The sequence below is a fragment of the Giraffa tippelskirchi genome, chromosome 7 (genome assembly GCF_054371585.1).
Source record: "Giraffa tippelskirchi isolate mGirTip1 chromosome 7, T2T-mGirTip1v1.2.pri, whole genome shotgun sequence".
NCBI lineage: Eukaryota > Metazoa > Chordata > Mammalia > Artiodactyla > Giraffidae > Giraffa > Giraffa tippelskirchi.
The window spans coordinates 118154302-118175121 of NC_137281.1; the positions used below are offsets into that span (position 1 = coordinate 118154302).

The 20820-nt window shown below is 36.4% G+C and overlaps 2 protein-coding genes across 5 annotated transcripts in view; one reads left to right on the plus strand and one right to left on the minus strand.

Moving 5' to 3' along the window:
- Positions 1 to 20820, minus strand: part of UNC13C (unc-13 homolog C) — a 1717543-nt gene that overhangs the window by 826985 nt on the left and 869738 nt on the right. Inside the window, exons 15-18 of the mRNA XM_081513848.1 lie at positions 17249 to 17384; positions 13183 to 13436; positions 8658 to 8765; positions 7244 to 7362 (exon numbers count right to left, since the gene is read on the minus strand). The gene's annotated coding sequence lies outside the window, so the exon portion shown is untranslated. The remainder of the gene's footprint in view (positions 1 to 7243; positions 7363 to 8657; positions 8766 to 13182; positions 13437 to 17248; positions 17385 to 20820) is intronic.
- WDR72 (WD repeat domain 72) overlaps positions 1 to 20820 on the plus strand; it is a 218590-nt gene that overhangs the window by 33627 nt on the left and 164143 nt on the right. For all 4 annotated transcript variants that reach the window (XM_081513850.1, XM_081513852.1, XM_081513853.1 and 1 more), the window contains exons 5-13: positions 1032 to 1206; positions 1833 to 1909; positions 2964 to 3083; positions 4060 to 4205; positions 4587 to 4683; positions 9972 to 10122; positions 10752 to 10997; positions 13753 to 13973; positions 17279 to 17474. In XM_081513850.1, coding sequence (XP_081369976.1) covers positions 1032 to 1206; positions 1833 to 1909; positions 2964 to 3083; positions 4060 to 4205; positions 4587 to 4683; positions 9972 to 10122; positions 10752 to 10997; positions 13753 to 13973; positions 17279 to 17474 — 1429 coding nt within the window. The remainder of the gene's footprint in view (positions 1 to 1031; positions 1207 to 1832; positions 1910 to 2963; positions 3084 to 4059; positions 4206 to 4586; positions 4684 to 9971; positions 10123 to 10751; positions 10998 to 13752; positions 13974 to 17278; positions 17475 to 20820) is intronic.

Consider the following 20820-nt stretch of genomic DNA (forward strand, 5'->3'; position numbering starts at 1 on the left):
TCCTTCAGATCATTTGCTTAGCACACATTTAAAGACTTTAGAGGGATTCTTTTCTTGAATTTTTATTTTGTCATTAGAAGTGTCAGTTATCGTCTATTATTTTGGCATTTTTCTTTCCCCAGAGTAACTACTTAACCATTTTTTCTTAATCTTTCTTATATTTCTGTATCTTTCTAATCTAGACACATTTGAAAGACAATTTCCTTATTTTTCCTTAGTTACATTTACAAGACATATACTCACAATGACATACACAAAAATTGTTTCCATTTTATCAACAGGCAGTTTTATAAAGCAATTTTTTTCCTTGTTTCCAATTTAAGCCTCTTTTGGGTGCATAGGTTCTGAATTTCTTATTTATGAAAACAGAGCAAGAAGTGTAGCCTTAATCTTTATAATCACTTTCCAGTATTGAAATGAGGTTTTGACTTTTGGTAGATGGACTCCAAGCATATATTTAAGGTAGCTGCATGATTCCAGTGGTACTGACGGTGTTTTTCACGTTGTACACACTGCTTTTAGCATTGATGACTTGCACTGGATCACTTATGAACTCCATTCTGGGATCAAAACTTTTGCATTGTGATTGTCAAGGGTAGATTATAAACTTTAATATAAGCCGTTCTTAAAATTTATTTGGCACAAGAATTCCTCAAAAGTTCTTCATTTTTATTTCTTCTTAACATGTAGCAGTGTTGCTAGAATAGGAAACCTGTTTTTGTTGTTTAGTTCCACACAGCATTCTGGAATTAATATAATTATGAGCTTTCCATGATTTGGACTAAAATTGCTTCTTCTCAAAAGACCCCTCCTCCTTCTCCAGAAAAAATGATGAAATATAAGCAAAATAAAGTGCAAAACTAATCCTTCAAAGTGTGCAATCATTGAACTAAAATAAATTTTAGTTGCTATTCAGACTAATATCTTAATTGATAGATGATAAAATTAAAATTAACATGTCTTCACCACAGCCAAAATTCTGTTAATTGCAGGTGATAATTAAACTTTTGTTTTGAATTCCATTTGCATAGTATTACTACTGCTCATCCCGGATGACAGGAGAAGGCTGGCTTCTGTGTTGTGGAGAATATCAAGATGTTCTTATAATTGATGCTAAAAGCTTGGTTATTATTCACACATTCGTATCATCTCAGTCTCCTGATTGGATCAACGGCATATGCATTGTTCACTCCATGACAATTCAAGGTAATAGTTAGGTATTCTCTAACACTAGAGATAGCATATGAAAATATCACCTTCGAATATTTGTTAAATTATTAGGCAAGAGTTCAGAATGTATGTTGGTGTTTACCTAAGCCAGATCAAGAAAAACTGAGAACACCCATCCCAGTAGTTCAAATCATTGGAAAGTCAGCAAGAGGTCAAGATGAAATGGAGAGAGGAGACACTGTGTTTCCATGCCCCAGTTCTGCTTGATACAGTGACAAGCAGAGGTTTGTTGAGGATTAACCCGCTCTTGGATTTGCCCTGCTGTACTCTAGCTATAGTCAGGAAGAGAATTCAGTTCCTGTAACGAGGGAAGGCTAGCTCCTTACTTATTTCCAAAACAGGAAGGTGTAATCAGTATTGCCACCGTGGTGGTTTGCAACATGGATCAGCTTTCAGTGGTGCTCTCCTTTTACATGGAATGACTTTGAAATTTTAAGACAAAATTAGAATGTGATCTAAAATATTTATTCTTTTATTTAAAAAAAAAATGAGTATTTTCTACCTATGCGCCCTGGATAATCCTTAAATGACTATGAAATGATCTTCAGGGCAACCAGTTATAACAGTGATCAGTTCACATGTGATGGTTGTTGTTTTTACAGAAGATTCTCTCTTGGCTGTATCAGTAGCTGGTGAGCTCAAAGTGTGGGATCTCTCTTCATCTATCAACAGCATTCAGGTTGGCCTGTGAATTTATCCTTTATTCTTCCAATTCAAGCATATGCATTGAAATTTTTAAAATTAGAAGTACTTCTGTGTACTTTTCCCTATCTCTTTTCCAAGTTGTGGGCATTGGTAACAACTGGATGGTATTTTTCCCAACCTTTTTCCATATGTATACACGTTTTTATCTTCACACACATGCGTGTGTGTGTGCGCACGCGCGTGTGTGCAGCGCGCGCGCGCGCACACACACACACACACACACACACACACACACACACACATTGATTTTAATTGAAAAAATCCATCATGGAGGAATATTTCTCTGTCCCTTACAACAGAAGACTCCCTTTCTTCTGGCTGTGTATGGGCAGTAGCAGTGGCAGGGCGATTACTATGAATGACTGAGGGTAACATAGACTGGGAGTCCAGTCTATTCACCTGCTCTCTGGCATCAGTCTACAAGTTGAAGTGATGAACGAAAGAACAGTCACAGTATTTGTGCTGCTGACAAAATTCTTTCAACTGCCTCATGCTCTGGGCTATCTTTCAGAATTTCTTAGCTGGGAAATTCCATAGCGTGGGAATTGTGTTGGCATCCTGAGACCAAAACGCACCCAGCATTATCAGAAACATTGAGAACGTAGTATTCTAAGTATTCTGTGCTGATCACTTTTTGTCTTTTCAAATATTTTGTTTTTCTATTTTAGCAATTAAGATACTTCAAAGGTTTTTAACAAATTGTTTTTACTTTTTATGGTTTTATCTTTCTGCTACATGTAAAAGTCAGTGTTATTCATATCTTTACATTTCAGTATCCTGCAGTATATTCCCCAAAAGCATGTTTATTGAATGATTGTATATAATGAATTCCTGAATTCAACTGGGTTTCCTCTTTATGGTTTCTTTTGCAAAGTAGCTTCTTAGTTCAAAAAACTCAAAAGGAAAATTGGCTGCTTTTTTATAATAATAGTGTGATCGACTTCAGGTGTACAGGGGAGGAGTCTTCTCATGCAGTTTGATATAAATTACCTACAACTAGTACTAATATGATTTTATTCCTTTTGAAGGAAAAACAAGATGTTTATGAAAAGGAATCCAAATTTCTTAATTCCCTGAACTGCCGAGCAATACGATTTTGCACATATACAGAGAGACTTCTACTGGTGGTATTTTCTAAATGTTGGAAGGTATTATTAAATAACATAATAAACACAAATGTAATTTGATTTTTATCTTGTTTAGTGCAAGAATTAGAAGACTATATTTTAAATATGATACAAACATTTTACAATATTGTTATGACAGCAGTGAATTACTTGTCTTTTATGACCGACTTTTATCAGTTTTCCTTCCCTGAATTGGGTAGTTTGGCTTCCCAGGATATTGTATACATAAAGTACATCTTAATTTTATTAATAACAAACTATTATAATAATGAGCATTTATCTCAGATTAAAGAATCGATGCCTACACTTTAGAATTAAAAAGAAAGCTAATATTTTCTCTACATACATTGGCCTTATTTTTAGATCTTTTTTCTTTTCCTGCTTTGTCATTAAATTTGTTTTTAGGGATTCCTTTCTTGTGACTATATTCACTGACATCTCCAAGAGGAAATGAAAGCTAAGTTATTATCATTTGATAGCATCCTTTTTTTCTCTGATATTTCATATACTTGGCTCAGTTAACAAAACTATATTGTCTTACTTAAAGGCCTATAATATATTTCTGAACTAAAATGTAAAGTACATGGCCTAACATGTACTTTAGGATTTCTACTGTATTAACTTTTTTGTGTGTAATAAATTTTTCAAATGTTCATGTTTGATTATCCATAGGGAAAGAATGAAATTGTATAGGAAATTCGGGATGTTTTGGTCTCTGTGCTTAATGTTTTTGGTCTCTGTACTTATTAAGCACATTCTGGAAGGTTTCTGTCAGATAGTTTATCCACTGAAACCTACCTAGGGTAAATGTGAAAAAATAAGTACTAATGAAGTATTATCTTGGTCTATGAGTGCATTGTGGCCTGTTATTAATACTTAGTTGGTTGTTGTTTTAACATTGTCATCTAAATAGTCTTGGTAAGCATACTTTATCTTTCTCCTTGGTAGATTAGATCAGAAGCTTTTGTTAACAAGCATCATTCATTCTGTATTTTAGGTTTATGATTATTGTGATTTTTCCCTTCTTTGGAATGAAGTTAGTGGGAGTGGGCAGTTCTTTGCTGGTGGAGAAGTGCTTGCTGCTCACAGAATCATCATCTGGACAGAAGATGGTCACAGTTATATCTATCAGCTGCTGAACAGGTGGGCTCAGATGGAAACGGCATACAAAACATTCAGGTAGAAAATGAACTTTGGGAGGTTTATTATGGAAAAATCCCCGCATGCTGCCCATGATCAAAAACCAGAACAAAACAACTTTGGCACTAGAAGATTTACTCTGGGCTTGGTAGGCTTTAGCCTTTGTATAAAACAGCAGGGGATGAAGGAATGAGATTAACCATGTATAACTTGTACAGCTGGTGCTGGGTTTTCAAAAAGTCACTTGTAATTATTAACCCAACAATTTCTAACTAGAGTTTAGAAACCTGAATGGTACCATCCGGCTTTTGAAAGTGGGAGGGGAAAATACTGAATAAAGAACCCCTAAGTTCTAAACTTTGCTTTTTATATTTTGCTATGCAGTGGGCTTTCAAAAAGCATATACCCTGCTGATGGAACACTGCTTAAAGAGACCATTTATCCTCATTTACTGTGCTCTACTTCTGTGCAGGAAAATAAGGTAATGCAAGAAGAGAGTGACTGCATCAAAGCTGTTTCAGATAAGTGTTACTTTGTCTGCAACAGAGTCTGGCTTGAAAAAATTGAATTGAAGCATCACATCAAGTTGTTAACGAGAAAATTAAATCTAACTGTTAACGGTTACTGAAATCTTTGCCTTTAAGAAATCTATTTTTAAGTCTGATTAACTAAACAATACATAATTATAGAAAAATTATAAATGATAAAAAAGGGAGAAATTAAAAGTTCTAATTTTATCACCATAAATATTCACAATGAGTTTTTTATTTTATGTATTTACTTATGTTAATTGGAAAATGTTCAAATGTTTGAAAGACTATAAGAATAGTACATAATTAGTCTCATACCCTTTACCTAGATTCACCAGTCATCAACATTGCCATATTTATTTCTTCTGCCTCTCATTCTTTCTCTCTCTTGCTGTATGTATATATATACACACACACAACCACATACACATACTCACACATTTTCCACTAACCCTTTTGACAGATATTTTGATACAGTTATTAACATTTTGTTCCATCTACTTTAATTTTTAAATTTTATCAAATGGCTCATATCCTGCTTTTTTTTTTTTTACTTAACTGTATATTGAGATCATTCTTACATGCATTTAGCTAGCCTTCTGTATAAAGTTTCTTGTTAAAACAAATAAAATTATGGTTCTTGGCAGAGAGTTGAGGATGTAATTGTGAGCTTTTACTTGACTAAATTATATCTTTGACACTCTATGAAGCCTGAAAATTTAAGCAGCTATTTTATTTTGGTAGTGTCAACGAAAGTTGGTTTTTTTTAACCTACTGGATTTCAGTTCAGTTCAGTCACTCAGTTGTGTCTGACTCCTTGCAACTCCATGGACTGCAGCATGCCAGGCCTCCCTGTCCATCACCAACTCCTGGAGTTTACTCAAACTCATATCCATTGAGTTGGTGATGCCATCCAACCATCTCATCTTGTCATCCCTTCTCTTCCCACCTTCAATCTTTCCCAGCATCAGGGTCTTTTCAAATGAGTCAGTCCTTCACATCAGGTGGCCAAAGTATTGGAGTTTCAGCTTTAGCATCAGTTCCTCCAGTGAATATTCAGGACTGATTTCCTTTAAGATGGACTGGTTGGATCTCCTTGCAGTCCAAAGGACTCTCAAGAATCTTCTCCAACACCACAGTTCAAAAGCATCAATTCTTTGGTGCTCAGCTTTCTTTATAGTCCAGCTCTCACATCCATACATGACTACTGGAAAAACCATAGCTTTGACTAGATGGACCTTTGTTGGCAAAGTAATGTCTCTGCTTTTTAATATGCTGTCTAGGTTTGTCATAACTTTTCTTCCAAGGAGAAAGCGTCTTTTAATTTCATGGCTGCAATCACCATCTTCAGTGATTTTGGAGCCCCCAAATATAATCCTACTGGATTTAGTCATCAGTTAATTCTCCAAAAAGGTATTTCATGGAGAATGGAGGAGTTCTGAATTATTGGTGTGTCAACCAAGGAAGTATGTTACTTTTTACAGTGATGGTTTGCTTAAGTAGGCAGCATAGTTGTTGCAAATCCTATAGTTCAGTGTTGTCTCTTTAACATATGTGTGAGGTTTTGTTGCAAAAACTTAATTAAGCAGTGTCAACTGAAAATTAGAACTCCAAGTGCCATTAGGGCACAGGCAAACTTTGGAGTTATGGTGTGGAGCCCTATTTCTAAAGGAATTTGTGGGTTGCAATAGAGCCTTATTTTGCTGTTGATCACAAAAGCAGTATTGTGGCTTCCTTAAAAAGGCATTTTAAGTTATTTTTTAAAGGGCTTTCCCTTTCTTCCATTTTAGTTCCTGAATGCATTTTTACATAGCACAGTTTGCCCTAAAAGCTAGATATGAGAAATGTCCTTTAAGAGCTTCTGGTCTACTGCAGGTATCAATGCTATGCATAATTATGAAGAAAAATAAAAACAATTACAAATTAACTTTAAAAAATGCTAATCTTAGAGGAAGCTTCCTTTCTTTGTGTCTCAAAAGGTGAAGGCATGGATTTGTGAGTCTTCTATTGATATATAATTCTTATTTAGACAACCACAGCTGTTTCAATATCTTAAAAGTACTTGTTTCAGTATCTTAAAAGTACTTGGAAGCCAGTGAAAACGAATAGAATAACCTGAAACTAAAAGAAGCTGGTCTACTTATACTTAGACCCTTAATTGTCCTTTATCCAGCCACGAAACTAAATTCAGTTTCTCCCTGAACCTGGGTCTCCCACATTGCAGGCAGACGCTTTACCATCTGAGCCACAGGGAAGCCCCAAAACATCACCAATATTCACTAAATATAAGACTTCTTAGTGCCTCCTACAGTTACAAGTTAATAAGGCATTTTTGTGGTGTAGGGAGCTGAGATTAATGAATACAATAAAAATAGAGAATTATGCTCTATAAACATGTTTTTTGGAATGATGCCATAGAATTGAATCCCATTGTTTGACTATAGCATGTTCTCATGGGATACCAGGGGCTTATCTGCTGATGGAGTTGTAGTGGCAAGAATAAGGACTCACCTTTTATTCCAACAGCTTTATGAGAGCCTCCTTAGCTTCAAATCATAGCTGATGATCATTGAAGCCTGTAGCAGGGATCCTGACTGCCAAGATGAGGAACTGAGCTTCCAAAGTCTTAGCTGTGGAGTAAGATTGCAGTGTTAAGGTGGGAGTAGATAGGATAGAAACAGCCTAAAGACTGCAGATAAGGAATTTGGGAGCATGAACTAAGAGTAATGAAAATGACAATGACAATGATGATAGGTAACTTTTTTTTTTTTTTGGAGTCCTTATTATTGTTAAACACATGCATGGTCTTATGTACATGAATTTCCACCATGACCCCATTTTGAAACTGATACTCACAGAGGTTAATTCCCAAGATTTGAACCTAGGCAGTTTGGTTCCAGAGTCTGGGAATGGACTTCGGAGTGAATTTCTCATTTGTTCTGAGAATGGATATTAAGAATGGTTTCTATTTATTGTGCATGTGCGCTATGTCGCTTCAGTTGTGTCCAACTCTTTGTGACCCTATGGACTGTAGCCCACTAGGCTCCTCTGTCCGTGGGATTCTCCAGGCAAGAATTCTGGAGTGGGTTGCCATGCCCTCCTCCATGGGTACTTCCTGACCCAGGGATCAGGTCTGTGTCTCTTCTGACTCCTGCATTGGCAGAAGGGTTCTTTACCACTAGCACCACCATTCTAAGTACTTACCCTTATCAACTCATTAATCCTGACAGCAATCTATGTAGTAGGTGCTTTTATTTATTAGCCTTCTTTCACAGTTAGGAGAAAAAGAGATACAGGGAGGTTAAGTAAATTGCCTAAATGAAGTAATTGGCTCTTGTAATAGAGTTTAGTATGAGCTAAAACCAGGATTTGAAGCCAGGTATTATCCCAAGAGAATTCACTGTTAATGACTATTTTATTACCTCTTGGAGGATAGGCACTTCTTGTGATAGGTAATGGGCACTGTTATGAAGAATGAGAACCACATGGTAAGGGCCTCTGAGGGAGTTTTCAGTTGAACTCAAGAGGTAGCTACTGGAAAGGAGGAGATTGAGGCATCAAGGAGTGAGTGTGAGTAAGTGAGCAACAGTAGTACAGAAGTGAGTGTAGAGGGGATAATAGCCATCTGGGGAGAATGGGCTAGAGGGGCAGCACATTTTGCTTTGAGGGAGGAGATGTGCTACCACCAATTTGAGTAACCACTCAGCCTCTCTGGAGCTTCATTTTTTTTTTTTTTTCATATCAAAATCATGAGAAAATTGAGCTAGTCAATTTTAAGGTTCCCAAAGGTTGAGAGAGTTTGAGAGGCCAATAATCAAATTGTATCAACACTATTTCTAACACAAAATTGATGGCCTTGAGAAGTATAAGACCCCAAAGTGCCTTCTGAATCTTAAAAAAAAAAAAAAAGATTTAGGGAACTTACTTCATTGAAACTGTTTTTCTTCAATGCTCTTATTTCTTGAGACTTTAGAAGATTACATATCTTGGTCTTGAATTACTTTTTTTATTCTCTTCCCATCTTAGTTTATCTCTATAACAGAAATAATAATAATGTTTATTTACTCTGTAGTTTTGCTGTAAGGATTAAATGTAGTGATATTTTGGCCCTTAACATTCTCTAGAAATACAGTATAGAATTTTTTCACTGAAATATCTATCTGAACCTTCAAACGTGTTTTCTGACAAGAAACTATCACTTTCTTAGACTTTTTTTACTTCTAGCACCAGCACTTGGCTTTCTTTTCAGGGTGCCTTTTATTTGTACATGAAAAGAGGGTTTTGTTTTCATTGTTCTAAACACTTAATCATTTTGACCCCTTGTGCACAACCTCTATATACATGTCTGCTCAAGGAACATCTACACTGCACTGAGGTACTAGGAAGATTCGAGGCCCACTCACTAGTAAAAGCATCTCTCTCAGAGTTCTGATGCCCAATATTCATTCTGTGTCTCAACAAAATTATTTTCATACATATAAATATATAACATATTATTTATGTAAATTATAGCATGTATTTATACTACTATCATAGTATATATTATATACACACACATATATATATAAGTTATGGATTCATTTTTCTTTGGGGCCAGTTGGGGCCAAATTTGAAATCAAGTATGTTATATCTGAAAAAGAGTCAACAAAAATTAGAAAGCACATTAATACCATAAAATTACCATACAAATATTAGTTGTTGCTATTTTAAGTGACAGTTGGAACTGAAGGATCATAAAGAAATCAGACCTCCTCAATGCACAGTAGAGCACTGTCATTATCACATGGGCTTTTGAGTCACAATTACTAGACTGAAAAGCCCACTGTTATCGATATCACCTTAGATAAATTAACCTCTTCCCTCTTTGATTATTCATCTGTAAAATGAGGACAATAATAGTACCAACTTCACGGGATTATTTAACTTGAATACATGCAAAGCCCCTAACAGTATGTGTAATATACACACAGAACATGCTCAATAAATGTTAGCTATTTTTATTAATGCTCTGAAATCTAGCTGATGACTTTGCTTCTTATTTTATAAAAATGGGTTTTTTTGGTCTTGAGTAATAGACTATTTTCCTAAATTTACTTGAAACTTTGAAACAGTGGGAAATAAATGGAAATAATTTAGCTTATCCATGAAGCCCTTGTTCTTTCATTTAAAAGCAGTGGCTGCCATTATATAGACTATTTTTTGAAAGTTTTTTTTTTTACATAAATGTTAACTTTTTTAGTTGGACCAGAGCCTTCCTTTTGTTATGGGCTACATGAATGAAAGGAAAGAGCCTTTTTATAAGATACTTTTCTCTGGAGAAGTCTCTGGAAGAATTACTTTGTGGCACATCCCTGATGTTCCTGTATCCAAGTTTGATGGTTCTCCTAGAGGTAAGACAAATTCTATTTCTAATCACCTGTCTTCTAAGAAATACTTTATACTTAATCTGGTGTTTTTTTTTTTAAGTTAAGTAATAGGAGGCTACAAACAAGAAAAAGTGCTCATGTACCACTATGCATTAGATGCTAACATGAATATAGGTATAAACATGATGCTTATAGATCTTATACAGTAGTGCAGCCACTGTAATTCAAATTAACATCAGCTTATTGTGAGTGATATTTTATTGAATTGAAATAAATGCTGACAATATGAATACAGGGTAGACTGATAGATCACATTCATATTTTTGAATTTGTCATTTTCATATCCTGTAGTCCTTTTCAACTAATTTCTCTATTCGAAAGAGTTTCTCAGTTCTTTTTCAGTTGACTTAAGTCTAAAAATGAATCCACTAATACACATCTATTCTTCTGAGGCTCCTTAAGGGAGAGAGAACCAATAAAAAAGCATTTGGAGTGAAAACAATGCATAGCAGGAGAACTTTCTGCCTGTAGCACACTATTAGGATGGCAAAAGAGCCTCTATGTGCCCCCAGTTATGGTGCCTTGATAATATTTTCTATATCTGTGATGAGTTTATAAACCAAATTTTTCCATTTTGTGTGTTTTCTTCTTAGAGATACCAATAACTACCACTTGGGCCCTTCAAGATAATTTTGATAAGCATTATACCACATCACAAAGTATTATTGACTACTTCTCTGGGTTTAAAGATGAGCATGAAACTGCAGTTGTCACTTCATCAGAGTATGTTCCAAGTCTTGATAAACTAATATGTGGCTGTGAAGATGGGACAATTTTCATTACACAGGCTTTGAATGCTGCCAAAGCAGGACTTCTAGAAGGCGGTTCTTTACTAAAAGGTCTTGAATTTTATTTGACCCTATTTATTTAATTTACCTAAGCTTCAACTAATAAATTATACTAAGAAGATCGCTGAAGCTTAAAAAATTGTAGGCATTTGCTAGTAAATTTGTGCATGTTTTAATGCTAAAGTAAAACAAATATAGTTTTTTTAAAAGCCAAATAGAAGACTATATGATGAGAAATAAATTTCTCTCCTTCTTTGATCTTCCAGGAAGATCACTAAAGGCAAGTGCTAATAAGTTTCTTTATACCCTTTCTGAAACTTCCTATGCATATATAGGCATATAACAAGTTAGCAGTATACATTCTTTTAGTTGTATTATAAAAATGAAACCACAGTCTACATATTTTACTAAAATATTCTTAAATCTTAATAAAATATTTTGGAGCACATTCTTTATGACTTCATTTTAAATGATTAATTTTAATTTAAAAAATATATGATGTGTATTTAAGATTTTTCTAGACTTTGGCTACTATAGACAATGCAGAATTAACTCTCTTTGCACATATATGTGGGTATATGTATAGTATTATTTTCCAGTAGAATTGCTAGATCAACCTTTATGTGTATTTTTAATTTTGAAAATACATCTTAAAGTGTTTTCCATAGTACATCAATATACATGTGTATCCACTAACACACATGTATAAAAATGCCTTTTTCCCCAAACTTTAGCCAAAATTCTATTCTAATCAATTTTTTACTATTTGCCAAGATAGGAAAAAGTGGTATCTTCCTATTTTAGTTTTTCATTTTTGTGTCAATGAAATATAAATATGTTTTTATGTATCTTTGTGCATTACAACAGCAAAAATCTATTAAGTAAAGACCATTATGCAGAAAGTTGTCTTATGTAAAGGAAGGAAATATAGAGGTGACTAAGATTTGGAGTTATGTAGATAAATTTGTATGAGGAGGGCATGGTGACCCACAGTATTCTTGCCTGGAGTATCCCCAAGGACAGAGAAGCCTGGCAGGCTACAGTCCATGGGGTCACAAAAAAGTCAGACAGAACTTAGCGACTAAACAACAACAACAACAACAACAACAACAATGTACTGCTATATGTCTCAATGGCTGATGCTAAAAGTGAGTAAAAAAGCTCAAGACCTTAGCATATTTTATCTCTGCTGATTTATCTTATCCAGAAAAAAAGCAGACACCTACATTTGACTGGTAGCATCTGAATTAATATTCATCTTGGTTTGCTGCTGCTACTGCTGCTGCTGCTGCTGCTAAGTCGCTTCAGTCGTGTCCGACTCTGTGCGACCCCACCAGGCTCCACTGTCCGTGAGATTCTCCAGGCAAGAACACTGGAGTGGGTTGCCATTTCCTTCTCCAATGCATGAAAGTGAGAAGTGAAAGTGAAGTCGCTAGTAGATATAAAATGAAGAGGTGCCTGATGGAATAGAAGAAGTAATGATTCTTTGGGACCCAGTGTAAATAAAAAGAGATTGTGGTCTGTGGTCCTCTGTAATTTTTTTGAGTTTAGCCAATAATGAAGGAAGAAGAAGTGTGGAAAATGGGTATCAGTAAGTTTGTGTTCTACTACAGCTATGGTATGAAATACCTAGCTTTCATACCCAGGTTTTCCTACCAAGTATCAATGCTAAGAAATGGTGTACATTATCTTATTTCACATAGTTGTCTTGTATGAAGTAAGGGCTATTTTATCCCACTGCTTCAGATGCAGTACCTGTGGCTTAGAGGGAAAAAGGAAGTTGTCCATGGTGACACATCTAGTAAACGACAGACCCAGAAAAACAAAACCAGATTTGTTTAATAGCAAAGCTATGCTCTTAGACATTATGCTGTGTTTCTTCACACTTGAATTCAAGTCACTTAACCCTTCTGAGCCTCAGATGCTTTATCAGTAAAACAAAGTGGTGGAACTAGGTAATCTGTAATATCTTCTGAAGCAAAAATATTCTGTGAAACTTTGGTTTTCTTTTATATTAGACGTGATCGTATTGTTTTAAAGGACGGCAGAAATGTTCTGAGATTACTTTTATAGACACAGAATGTATGAACTGTCACTCTTTTATGACAGAGTTTGCTATTTCTTGGCACTGGAACTGGTGGTAACTTGCTAACATCCTTAAAGAATCAGTAGACTTTGAACAACCAGCTTCAGTGCTCTATCAAAAGCATGACCTAGCTTGTAGTGAGTCACTTGCCTTTTGAAATAATCCAAAGGTTGTTCTCATCAGGTGGCCAAAGTATTGGAGCTTCAGCTTCAGCATCAGTCCTTCCAGTGAATATTCAGGGTTGATTTTCTTTGGGATTAACTGGTTTGATCTCCTAGCTGTCCAAGGGACTCTCAAGAGTCCCTTCTATAACACCACAGTTCAAAAGCATCAATTTTGCAGTGTTCAGCCTTCTTTATGGTCCAATGGAAAAGACCCTGATGCTGGGAAAGATTGAGGGCAGGCTGAGAAGGAAGCGACAGAGGATGAGATGGTTAGATAGCATCATAACTCAATGGATGTGAGCTTGAGCAAACTCTGGGAGATGGTGAAGAACAGGGAAGCCTAGTGTGCTGCAGTCCATGGGATTGCAAAGAGTTGGATACAACTTAGGAACTGAACAACAACAACAAAGGGTTGTTTATTAATTTTCTTAGTCAACTGCCTACTTTTAATTATATGCAGTTTCCTTACACTAAAAATTTATAAAAGAAAATCTCAGGACTATTTCTTTAACAAAAATAACTTTCTTTTATTATTTGGTGTTTGATTGTTTTCTAGGTTCCCTTCCTCAGAAAGTTCTCAAAGGTCATCACCACAGTGTTACTTCCTTGCTTTACCCACATGGTCTCTCTTCAAAATTAGACCAAAGTTGGTTGGTATCTGGGGACCAGGACTCATGGGTCATCTTGTGGAATATCTTTACTGAAGAAATTTTGCATAAATTCTTTTTGCAAGCTGGCCTGGTAACAAGTCTTTTGATGTCTCCAGAAAATTTCAAAGTAAGTTAAGATGAAGAGTGAAACATAACACATAAATTTAAGTTATATAACATTTCAGAACATTTAAAAACTCTAAGGAAAAATATCTTGTAGTTTCACGGGAAAGAAAAAATACCCATAATACAACTGGGTGATTTTTATGAATCCCTTTTCTTATTTTTTATGAATTCTATTATTTTTACAGCTTATACAGATAATGCAGTTCTAAAGCAAAAGTCTCGTCAATTCTTGCCTTTACAAAAGTCTATTAATTCTCTTTAACTGACACTTACTTACTTATACTTTTTCCCCTAGTTCTACAGCTTAATTTTTAATGAAATTATCTTTTCTTTTTAAATAAAAAGTAATGGACACTGAGGGTTTCCCAGGTGGTGCTAGTGGTAAAGAACCTACCACCCAATGCAGGAGATATAAGAGACTCAGGTTCGATCTACGAGTCGGGAACATTCCCTGGAGGAGGCCATGGCAACCCACTCCAGTATTTTTGCCTGGAGGATCCCATGGACAGAGGAACCTGGTGTGTTAGTCTATAGGGTCACAAAGAGTCGGACATAACTGAAGCGACTTGGCACGCATGCATTCAATGGACACTCAATGGAAAAATAAATACATAGGGATCGTAAATTAAAATTAACTTTTGCCTTTAACAATTTAATAATAATAATGAGCATTACATTTTCTTTTTCTTAAATAGATTTTTATTTGCTCTTTTGTTTATTTAACAAATATTTTCAACATTGAACTTTCTCAAATTTATGAGGGTCTACCTTATGCTAAATGGCAACCTACTCCAGTACTCTTGCCTGGAAAATCCCATGGACGGAGGAGCCTGGTAGCCTACAGTCCATGCGGTCACAAAGAGTCAGACACGACTGAGCAACTTCACTTTCACCTTATGCTGAGGAAAGGAAATATTTTCAGATATAATTTTCTCATGCAATGTCAGCTTAAATTCAGCCTTCATAAAGCTGATATCTTTGATAAAATATGAACAAGCAAGTTTTGAGTTTTCTGAGTTTATGTTAGTTAACTGACTTGTAAAAATTATTTCTCCACAGTAATTTTATGAAAAATCAGCTCCAAAGTAAAACCAGAGAAAACTTGCGCTATATTTTTATAGTAAGAAAAAATTAAAGCAGTACTTCAGGAACAGAAATGATTAAACAAAATAGTAAAACAAAGTTAAGTGAACCCTACACCCCCCCCCCCAAAAAAAAAACCTATCTGGTGGTTTGAGATACTTTGATATGTCTTTTATTCCTGAAGTTCTTCTTTTTTAAAAAAATATATATATTTTCCTTTGGACTCCAGGATAGTAGTCCAAATCAGTTCCACTCCTTACCCCTTTTACTTCTGCCTCAGTCATAGCTGATTTGGAGTCATAGCTCCAAAGATCAGGACACACTCAAAGCCAAATAAAAGGGGAGTTTATTGAAAGGACATAAGGGGCAATCCTTAGGCATCCAAGACAAAACACTACAGCAACCAACAAGGACCTCCTTTATAGCACATGGAACTCTGCTCAATGTTATGTGGTAGTCTGGATGGGAGGGGAGTTTGGGGTAGAAACCTCTCCTCCTCCTGGGTGCATGCTCAGTTGTGTCTGACTCTTTGTGACCCCATGGACTGTAGCTCGCTAGGCTTCTCTGTCTATGGGGATTCTCCAGGCAAGAATACTGGAGTGGGTTGCCATGCCCTCCTCCATAATCGGCTATATTCCAATACAAAATAAACAGTTTAAAAACAAAAAAACACTACAGCAGAATCTGCAGCGGAACTTGAACTCAAATTCAGAAACTAGGGTTACTCTTCGAATCCACTGCCCCAATATGGTCTGCTTTTCTGTGATTACTCCTTTATCTTGCTGCTTCCTATGACTTCTTTTAGCTTTACAACTTCAAATAACTAGAAAAGAGAACCCACTTGGCCTAGTGGGGGTTTACTGTCTACTCTTAGCCATAGAATCTGTGTTCACATGTTATTTTCTTGTGTTTTGTGTGTGTGTGAATTTCCTGAAGCACATTGGGCTGTCTATTCTAGAAGCTATGATTTGGGCAGGTTCTCCACGAGGTAATAGTTGGGCGACAATGCCATCTGCCCCATTCTACAAGTCCAGCCTCCCCATATATCACCTGTCATTTTTGATCCCTCCCCCCCTCAGAATTTCTGCTGCTGCTGCTGCTGCTAGGTCGCTTCAGTCATGTCCGACTCTGTGCGACCCCATAGACGGCAGCCCACCAGGCTCCACCGTCCCAGGGATTCTCCAGGCAAGAACACTGGAGTGGGTGCAGGCTCCTTTAAAAAGGAGAGGAGAAATTTATTATTAGGAAAAATAATACATCCCCCAGTGCCCCACTGAGAGAGGTCAGTGATTGGCACTGGGAGAGTCTCAAAGGGATGTCAACTGATGCTTTCAACATAGCAGCCAGAAGTCTGGCCGGGTGCCTTAGGGAAAGTAGGAGCATCCATATCGCAAAATGGTTAGAAAAGATAAAAGAGAGCGCAGACAAAATGCCCACTCCTCTTCCTTCCCACACTCCAGCCTTCCCCACTGGGGGCTGATCAGTGCATGGTCCTCGTGGTGAGGCACAGAGCTGCCCTGTAAACTTCTCGTGGGTGAGCCTCAGCAGCACCCAGCAAGAATGGCGTTTGTCCTAAACTATGCTCAAGGTAACCACATGCTGATGTTCTTAAAAGTATCTTAAGAATTTTTGTCCTGTGAGACTATTTTTGGTCCTCGTGTCTTTGAAGCTGTACATTCAGCTGGAACTATCTAATGCTTACCTCTTTTAGATTGTGTCTACACTGAGTTTCCTGTTTGGATTAGAATTTGTATAGTTCTGGGAACAGCACCAAATCACATTTTGAGACTGTAAGTGGAAAATACCAGCTCATGATACCCTTGGGCCTAAGCTTGTGTCTACAAATAGCTTCTTTTTGTGGCAACAAATTAGTTCTGGGGTTTATTTTATTCTGCATTATTTCCGATGTCTGCCTCACTGCCTGAATCTGCTGAGTGATGGTCAAGTCCTTCATTTATCTTATGAGTAGATCTGGCCTGGAATTCTCCTCTTGCCTTGTATCTTTTGACCTTCCTGATATGTCTTTGAATTTAAAATCTACTTGGTGTGCAAAGCTCCCCTGTGCAGTGTTATATGGAGAGGTGCTATAGAAAGCAGATCCATCATTCGGTAAGTGGGGTTTTAACAAAAACTCATGTTACTAGGGGGGAAATCAGGTTTAATTGTAAAGAAAGCATTTGACTATTTACTTACAAAGAATGCTGGATTTTCTTTTTTCCACAGCTACAAAGTTATCGGGTAATCTGCTGTGTGTGCAGTGACCACTCTGTGGCTCTTCTTCACCTGGAGGGGCGGAGGTGCCTCCTGAGTGCCCGGAAGCACCTTTTCCCTGTGAGGATGATAAAATGGCATCCTGTTGAGAACTTTCTGATTGTTGGATGTGCAGATGACTCTGTTTACATCTGGGAAATTGAAACAGGTATATTGAAATCCTACCCTTTTTTTATCCTTTACGTATTTATGCATCAAAGCATTTGGCTGGGTGGAAAGTTCCAGAAAATACATGCAAATCCCTCACTTCCTTTTACCTTTAGTTGGGCTACACTTAAAGGCTTCGTTTGCAGGCATGTATGGAAAATAAACACCCTGGCCCAAGTCAGATCCTGACCTACTAGTGATTAGCTGACGGAGCAGTGCACAGGACTGAGCCGGATATTTCTGGAAGCTATAAATAAAAACATAAGTTATCTACTTTAATTATTAACAAGAGAGAAATTTAGTGTCCTACTACTAGTCTCAAATTATCATTGAATTCTGCCTTCTTCAGCATACTCACCATCTCAGCAACATTTTGAGCTAATTGATGATCAGTAATAATGGAATATAATTAATTACAAAACTTCAAAAAGTTGAGTCAGGGAAACTGAAAACTGAGTAGTTCAATTGAACTTCTGATGTCATAGCATAGAGAATATACAGTTTGTAAGTTTTAAGTTTTTTTTAAAAAGTTTTACTCTATAACTCTTAAGTTGAGAGCAACACATTTCAGGCAAATGCTGTGAACAAATCAAATACGGTGAAGTAATTAATTAATGTGAGTCAAGGGAGTGCACTGGAGAGTACATTTCACTGAAACCATTGCATGATTTGTATTGATTAATCCGTGGTGGTTTTATGTTGGGTGTTATTAACAGACTGGATAGTTTATAATGTTATGGTTTAGAGCCATACTTCACCAAAATAATTGCTATTTTCTTTACATTTGATGTTCATGTGTTAATGATGATGACACACAGAGGATGCAACATAATGTCACCTTACATTTGTGCTTGCTTTACAGCTCTGACGGGCTTTCATGCTCATTTCCCATTAGATTATCACAATTTCTAGGATAGATAGAAGAGGTATTTTTCCTCATTGTATCCATGAGAAATCTATAGGTCTGATCTGTAAATGTGTGAGATTACACACTAGTAAGTGGTGAACCAATATGAGGCTCCCCATTGTTCTTTGCACATATTCACAGAACTAGGAGAGCTTTAGAATTCTTAGGTAATCTATCAACTAAGTGATGTTTGAGTACAATGGATAAAATAGGTTCTAATGCCTGGGCTTGCCTCCAGGACCTGCTAATGAATATATTACCTTGGACAAAAAACTTGGCTTCACTGCATGTCAATTTCCTCATCTATGAAATGCGAGTAATGGTACTTGTCTTCCCTTACATTAACAAATACCTACAATGCTTGTAAACAGCGCCTGTAGGTGCCAAGTCTTAAGTAAGAGTTAACTACTTTTAATATTATCAAAAAATGTGGCAAAATCTTGATTTTTGCTTGTGAAATCCAAATCTGTAAAACATATACACTGATAAATGTGTGCAACTACATTGCTTTTTAATGGTTATGATAGTATTTAATTTTTTTATATTGGAGTATAGTTGATATAATAATGTTGTGTTAGTTTCAGGTGTACAACAAAGTGGTTAAGTTATATATATACATGTATCTATTCTTTTACAAATTCTTTTCCCAGTTAGGTTGTTATAGAATATTGAGCAAAGTTTCCTGTCCTATACAGTAGGTCCCTGTTGGTTGTCCATTTTTAAAAAAGCACAACTGCATTGTTTTTAATTTTGAAATTTTAAATACTTGCTAAATCAAACATATTTTCTCTTAGAAAACAGAGTCTAGGAAGAATAAAAAAAATCCGGGTACTCATAAGTGTTTATGGTTCCATTGCCCCACCAGGATACCTTTCAAGCTAAGCAACTTTTTATTTATTTCTTTTTGATGGGACAGGCAGTAAAGAAGGGAAGAAAAACCACTAGTAGTTCTTGAAACCATATTTATTCCAACATTTCATTTTAACATTTCTTTTTATGCTCCCCAAATATATAATCAAATGTAGAACAGTTTAAGAATACAGAGAAACATAAAAATGGAATCCTATCCCATTCCCTAAAGATAGCTGCTCTTAATATTTTGATCTACTTTCTGTCAGACATCTTTCTATGTCAATAAATAGACGTCTGTATTGTATTTCAATCATGGTCCTGGCCAGAAACTGAATTCAACCCAGTTGAGTAAAATGAAGAGACTGTAATGAAAGGACTATTTAGAGGGATGTGGATAGGGATTAGGGAACAGACAAGGAATGGGCAGTGAGGCCATTACCTGGACACTAGCAGTATCAGGAAACTCTTACCATCTCTAGGGCTGAAGTGAATGATGAGAAAATAGTAGTACTGGAACCCAGTTCAAGCTGAAGACAAAGAGGCATGATTACTCCCTGGGGTCATAGAGCTCTCTGGGCTTTCCTTGTGGCACTAGTGGTGAAGAACTGCCTGTCAATGCAGGAGACGTAAGAGACACAGGTTTGATCTTTGGATTGGGAAGATTCCCTGGAGAAGGGAATGGCAACCCCCTCCAGTGTTCCTGCCTGGAGAATCGCATGGACAGAGGAGCCTGGCAGGCTACAGTCCATATGGTTGCAAAGAGTCAGACATGACTGAAGCGACTTCGCTCGCATGCATAGAGCTCCCACCAGAAATGCAGTACTGAGACAAAGAAAGCTGGAGGAAATTCTCTTCTCTTTCCTTTTGCAGTCACCTTCATTAGTTTAATCCAACTGAAAGTCAGACAGGAAGGGCAGTTTTAGAAATTGGCCAACGGCACAGAGCAAGACACGGAAGGGTATCAGAAGGATGGAGTGGGTTGACGAACAATAATTGACACAGTGGCCATTATCGATACGCCATACTTTAACTTAGGAATCTCCTACAGTTGGTTATTTATATTTTTTTCCTATAAAAAAGCTTGTTTTAAAATAGCCATATAAACTGATATGTACATGTTTAGTGCTCGATTAACTTATAGGATATTTGTTCCAAATGAAATTATGAGGCTACTTATCTCTTGCTAATTTACAGTAATAGTTTATGAACAACCATAACTCATCTTAAGCTTATAACCGGTGAAAATTTGCCACCAATAATTACATCATTGCCTTTATATTTGTGACTTTTTACTTTTTCAAAGCCTCCTCCTGTTGATAATCTTATTTGAGCCCCACAACACTCTGGAGACAGCTGACAGCTGAACACCTTACCACACTCATTCCTTATGAATAAGTCTACGCTGTTCCTTTTAGTCTGTGTCTGGTATCGGCTTTGTTTTAAGCAGCCTTTTACCTCAGCAATTCCAATTTTGTTGAAAATTTAATGAACTACTTTTCCTTTCTCACGCTGCATTTCATCTGGCTAATATACTTCCAATATGTTTACTCTACTTGATACTATTTTATCCTTTTCCTGTAAAGGTGGG